Source organism: Planococcus citri, chromosome 1 (assembly GCF_950023065.1).
Source record: "Planococcus citri chromosome 1, ihPlaCitr1.1, whole genome shotgun sequence".
NCBI classification, from domain to species: Eukaryota; Metazoa; Arthropoda; class Insecta; order Hemiptera; family Pseudococcidae; genus Planococcus; species Planococcus citri.
Window position 1 is genome coordinate 46606011 of NC_088677.1, and position 6688 is coordinate 46612698.

Consider the following 6688-nt stretch of genomic DNA (forward strand, 5'->3'; position numbering starts at 1 on the left):
AAGTTTTTTAGTTGATTTTTTTCTGTTCTTACATTTCAAAAATTTAAAAACACGAGACACGACAGATATCTACAAGATAGGTATTTGGTAAAATTGCTTATATCAATGGCATGGGTTCTGCTCTACTGATAGGTACCTGTGGGATATGTGTAATAGATACAACGGTATGCAATTTATGCTTATAAATTGTATAGAAAATACGATTGGAGGTGATCTACTTTTCATTTCATTGGTTTCTGTTGGTTGTTGGTCGGATTGGATGGTGTTGGGTGGAGCGTATAACGCTTTAATTCGCTTGACAAAAATAACGTAACGCGATCGACTGGTTGGCCACTGTGCCTACACATTGTACGTACCTATAGACGAGTAAATCTCGTTCTTTGTAAGCGTAGAAACACCTCTCGTCTCTCTCCATTAGGTATACCCAAGTTCAAAGTGAAAATGTAAATCAACCATAGAAATTGTTTGGTTTTACAGTCAAAAGTTGACTTAACCGTGTAAATTATTCAACTCACGAAAGATTTAGCTTGTTTAAGGTTTCCAATATACATATACAAAGGCGCGAACAACGTCGAATGTAAACGGCGTGGCGCGAAATTAATGAAGTTTTCGACGATAGGTTACCTCTACACGCTCGAGCTTCAGTATACATATAGATACGTGCTCGAAAATTAATTTTTCCTCGTATAATGGCGCCTTCTCTCTCATTGATCATGTATACTTATAGAAATATTACCGGTGCTTTTTCCCCGAAAAAAAATTCCATCGTGTATATAGTGCCACGAACACGAAGCCGAAGCGGTTCTGATTTTTATATTGGGTGGTCTAGCCACATCATCTTTGAGCTCGAGTCTAATCTTATTGGTATATTGCTCCACCTCTTTTATATACCATATCATAACAAGATATACCTTAGGTACCTAGACCTACGTTATTGTACGTTACGTAGGTGAGGTGCCCATAAGTAAATGACTGAATGTGTTCTCCCAACTAATTACTTACTCGCGGACGTCAAACATTCGGATATGTTAATTATAAGTGTAAAACTTATAGAAGGCTCGGAACGAGTTACTGCGGCGGTGCAGCGCGGCGCGGCACGGCGGCGTGTTTTCATTTTTTTACGATGATTTTTAAATTAAACGTTTGCACGAATTTATACACCAACGGATACCTAAGTGGTTCCTCACACAGATGGAGCTTCCGTTGATGGCGATTAATCAATACAATATAGGTATACTTACCCATTTATGAGTATACATTATGGTCGTATATCGTCTGAGAAATTGGTGAAAAATCGCTTTCGGAGAAATTACTCGCATAGGTACCTATATAACATATTTTATTTTGACAACAATTAAAAATTTGTCATCGTGACAGGCGGAAATTTAGGTTATCTTTGTGTTGTTAAAGTACCTATTTATCGACTTGAGTTGACGAGAGAGAGTTTCATATTGTAGAAAGTGTGATTTGTGATAGTTCAGTGGCGGGAAAAACATCAAATTACATCGATAATATCATCGAAGTGAAATTTCGAGGTGACGAAATGAAAAGTCAAAAGAATTGGAGTTTTAAATAGGAATTTTCTTCATTTCGATAAAAATATTTGAAATTCGATCCGTATAGTTAGCGAAGAGGCAGGGAAAAATTGCCCAATCTTACTTAGTTAAGTAAAAACTAAGCTCTCCTCTGAGAGAAATTTGCGCTTTCAAAAGACACGTGGATGTGAAATTCATTTTTTCACGTTTGTTATTATTATAATTATTATTATTATTTTTTTGTATATTTTTATTGTATCGAATGCTGACATTTTACGACTTCTTGTCCGTCAAAATTCAACTTCTTCATTCCTCAGATTATGTTACGTTAGGGCAGGTCCTTTTGATCAAGTTGATGAAAATTCCCTTTTTTTCGTCTTTCCTCACTTTCGTCATTGGGTGTTTCAATTTTTTTTACTTTTTCTCGCAAATTCTTTCGTTTTCGAACTTCAATTTTCATGTGTTGCCCATTAGAAAATAAACACGGATGATTCTTTTTTTCATATGCTGGTTACTCGGTCATTTTGAAATCTCGTTGCTGGAGTGCTGGAGAGGTAGCATTTTTATATTTTCCTCTTCAGATGTAGATAACTATATAAGTAGGTAGGTACTACGTAATATCGATTTAAACCATTCAGAGATCAACTAATCAGTATGAGAAATTGTTATATCGTTTCGCTAATTTACCAAATAGATAGGTATAGGTAAGTACATAGGTACACGTTGTTTTCAGTTCAGATCCTTCTTTTTGTAATATGTGCAATATAAAACACCCAATGTAATGAAATTACTTGGTCCATAAAACACACGAGCAAGTTGCAGCTAGTAATTCGAAAAAGATAAAGATAGAATATAATTACGTGGTACAAAAACAGTACAGAGCCGCGTCGAGCGTACATAGCGAGGCGAAAAAAAAGAAGAAGCGAAAAAAGGTTGAAAAGAAACAACCCTTAAACGAATTATTCGCGAACGAGGGAGTGTTGACAGTTAGGTATAAATTACTTGAGAAGGAGAAAATACGTATATATAGTGTGTACTATTCGTAAAAATGGTACCGAGAGCGGAGAGGTAATTTTGTATCTTTTTTTTTCACCGCCAAAAGCCACTAATGATACAACACGGACTCGGACGAGTGATAAAATAAGGGTTGACGTATAAAAAAGGGCGTTTTACTAAAGGTCAGAAGCCTTTAATAAGAGTTCACTCGACTTAATTTGTTCTTTACAGGCCAGTGGTTTTATTTTCGGTTTAACATTTTGTAAGGTAACTGAGTGTTAGTGAAATGATGACAGGCTCGGTTGGTAGTAATTTTCGAGCTATAAGGCGCGTCTGAAATTCGCGCTAGGCGCGAGCCTCGCACACGCGGTCACGATATTTATAATGTATCTAAGTATAAAAAATCGCTCTTTAACGCATTCACGCGTCTAGTTCATGTTTAATTAAGATACCAGGATCGAGCTTCTACGTACCTATACTGAATCGCCTCAGCCTGCATGTATACGAGTATGTTGTGGGTCGTCGCATAGGCCAATATAAGAAAATGCTGAGAGTTAACCTTTCTCGTTCAATTTGCTGTCTCTGTAATAATGCACGATTACGTGGATTGTATTGTCACGCCGCCGCCGTTCAATTGTCTATTTAACATTCATATTGATTCTGGCCTGTCTTCGACGTTTCCGTATTGTTTAGGTTAAGTTTTTTTCCTTTTCTTTTCGCTTTTATAAATACTCGTACCGTAGATCCAGACCATGGAGAAAAGCTAGCTGGGTGGTTCAAATTATAATACCGGAGAGTCGTAATTTCACCGTAGATATCAGTCGTGTGTCTGTGTGTAACTTATTTATACTAGATAGGTAGGTAGGTATACCTTGCCTACCTTTATACCTATGTGAATATTTAAATAAGGAAAACTATTAATGCTATAGGGTATTTACGGCGCGGCGTCGAGTTAATTAGGCGGTTTTTTCTTCTCTTGTGCCTTTATACTCGTTCTTTCGGTCGATGCTCGTAGATACCTATTGGTAGTCTGAAAACGTTATGTGTTCATACTCGTATGATTCGTGTTAGATATAGTTCTTATTCTCGATTAACTTGAGTTGTACAAGAAGATGGATTTTATTGATGTGTTTATATGTGATTTACAGACAAGCGTTACTAGCAGCCCAAAGGCATAGTTCTGACGAAAAAAGGCCAGAAAGTGCGAGAGGCGTTGATAACGACGATGATAAATTATTAGATGTAGTCGGTAGCCCTGAATCTCCGCTGCATTCGTTACATTCAGCCAACAATCTGGCAGCTCAACATCCAGGTAATTATTTGCAATAAGACAATTCCTACTTATAGATACATATAGATTTTCTATGCTTATACTGGGCGAATGTTTCGTTTTGAATTTTCTTCTCCCCATCTCCTCTTTCGTCTCTGCATGTTCGTTTTTTGAGGTTTTGGGAATTATTCTACGGGACTCCGCCGTGGGAGATTCCGCTTGTTAGAAAACCTGAAAATTCATCAACGCATTGTCAGTTGAAATTTTAGGGTGGATCGCAAAAAAAAGCAAAGGATTTTGACCGTATTCAGTGGAGATCTTCATTTTGAATTGAAAGTGGTCCCCAGAAAACATTTTTAGCTTTAGAGGCGCCCTTCGAGGAGAGAAATAGGCCCTCAAAGAGGAGGCATTTCCTAAAAAAAAAATCGTTCTTAGTCACACATCGATATTAAAGGTTGTTTGTTTTTTGTATTGTTGCAGGTTGGTTCCCGCTACCAGCAGCAATGGCGGCGGCAGCAGTAGCCAACGATTCGTTCGTAGCCGAAGAAATAAGACGAAGAATTGGTGCTATGCAACATCCACTTCATCCGTTCGTACTTCCTCCTCAGGGAAGCGGAGCACAACACACCGATCCGGACAGCGAACCTGATAGTAGCTGTTCGGAATCCGGTCCCGGTAGCAGTTCTAATCCTGGTTACAAACATTCGTCTCCGTCGGCAACGCCGGAACGATCACCCAGCGTCCCTGGTCCTTCCGGTAAGTTCAACTTTACCCTGTTGAAATTAAAGTTGTAAGTAAATTGTATCTGCTTGCCGAATGACGCTAATGTGCATATGTCAATTGCTGTCTTTCTTTAGGTCAACATCATTCATCGAGCGATTACCCATCACCCGACATATCAGTAGGACCGCCTATACATCCACCGCCTAATTTATTACCGTACCTGTATCCGCACGGACTGTATCCGGGCGTCGCCGCTAATCCTTTACTTTCTTCATCTCCTCTATTCGGAACCGGTGCCGGAACGCATCCGGCAACCGGTATGAATCCTAGTTTACTATTTAATGCGCAACTAGCACTCGCATCTCAGAATCCGTTCTTCAGTCACGCTTACCACGCCTTAAACAGCCACCAGCAGCAGCAGAATCATCATCTGAAAGCTGCCGCTCTGGCATCGGGTGCTCATCGATTTGCGCCTTACTCGCTACCCATCGTACCGCCCGGCTTGACCAGTAATTCATCGATCGGTTCGGCGTTCGACGCGGTACTGCCTAATTTGTCGAATAGAGGATCTAGTCCGTCGAGTCCGACTTTGCAGTCGAGCAATAAAGTCAAATCTCCATCCGTATCTCCCAAGTCTGATAAATCACTCATGTCGCCTAAATTATCATCGTCCGCGTCCAATAATTCGCCTCTCAATGAGCTAAAAAGCATCGAGAAGATGGTCAACGGTTTGGAATCCAAGTCGAATTTCATTAATTTTAAACCTTCGGACGAAAACAGCGTGAGCAGCAACGACGTCAATGGCAACAGCAAGTAGAATTTTACCTACGCGAAATAATCGTTAGTCAGGTATTTATAATTCACGATTTTTCGCGCGCCTGTTTACGCTCACGATGTTGAATATCTTATTTTTATTTCCTTCTTTCTCCCTCTTTATTTTTCTTTTTTTTTCTTTTCGTGTTTTATTTCTTTTTTGAAAATTGTAAATAAAACGGCCGAGTGCAAATATTAAATTTAATTCGTGTAATTACGTTGAATACTGTATACTTTTTTTCATATATTTTAAGTAGATAGTGGTGTAAGCTTAAAAAGTTCCTTTTAATCATGAATCGTCGTTTATATTAAAAAGAAAAAATTCACCGTTTCTACGAAACTGGTGTTAGTCAATTAGCCTAAATTGAATTTTCCTGCGACATTAACTTTTTTCAAAGAAAATTATCTACCTACGTTTTATTGAAATTGAAGCAATTTCAATCGCGATTATTTTCCCATCGAAAATATTTTTGAAAAAAATAAACTCAAAATCATGTTTTTTTGTATCACGCGTTTTTTTTTTGTTTTTTTTAGACAATCAAAAAAATGCTACGAAATAACGCAATAAATAAACGAATAATTTTTATTTCGCCGCGTTGAATGTTGTATTTTGTATTTTTTTCTTTTCTTTATTTTTTTCCTTTTTTTGTTTTTTTTTTGTTTGTGTACATGTACAATAGTTTTTTTTGTACCTTAATCCGATTCATTATACAATGAAACGATACAGAATTTTATAGCAATAACATGTATTTGTAAACCACGTTAGATGATTACCCTGTAGTAAATAAGATGTTATTTGTCGTAATGTAATAAATTCTTTTTAATTCTTTTCATTCGTTATTTAGAGTGTGTATTTTTTCCTTTTTTTTTGGTTTATTTTGTTTTTGTTCGTAAATATACGAATTTTCATCATTTTCATGATGTTACTGTCATTTTGTTGAATGGCTGCGCTTGCGAAGAGGATGAGACGTTCTCTATGTTGTTTATAAAAGGATAGAATCTGTCTACTTCAATTGAACCTAAAAAATATCGCAAAAATGAAGCAAAAGATACCTACTCATAGAAAAAAATATTCGTTTTTATTTTCAAATGGTACAACATTTTAGCAATATTCAAAATAAGCCTGATCGGCAGTGATACTCGTAATTATAAGCTCTACTGATTGTGAATAGATAAATTTTTAAAAAATGTGTCGTCCTTCGTCTGACTTCTGGGAATGAGCAGTATAGTACCTACTTCAATCTGTTTTCAGCGCGTTCAAATCTTAATTTTGGTTTCAATTTTGAACTTACTTTTTTAGGGGAGGGGGGAAGCAGAAGCGAAAGTATTTTAAAGTTACGTGATAGATATT

General features: G+C 37.2%; 1 protein-coding gene across 4 annotated transcripts in view; it reads left to right on the top strand.

The window, feature by feature from the left end:
* LOC135832321 (optomotor-blind protein-like) overlaps positions 1–6177 on the top strand; it is a 106887-nt gene extending 100710 nt beyond the window's left edge. For all 4 annotated transcript variants that reach the window (XM_065345491.1, XM_065345493.1, XM_065345490.1 and 1 more), the window contains 3 exons: positions 3680–3843; positions 4282–4557; positions 4659–6177. In XM_065345491.1, the coding sequence (XP_065201563.1) occupies positions 3680–3843; positions 4282–4557; positions 4659–5341 (1123 nt within the window). In that variant the 3' untranslated portion in view covers positions 5342–6177. The remainder of the gene's footprint in view (positions 1–3679; positions 3844–4281; positions 4558–4658) is intronic.
* Positions 6178–6688: the final 511 nt, after the last annotated feature.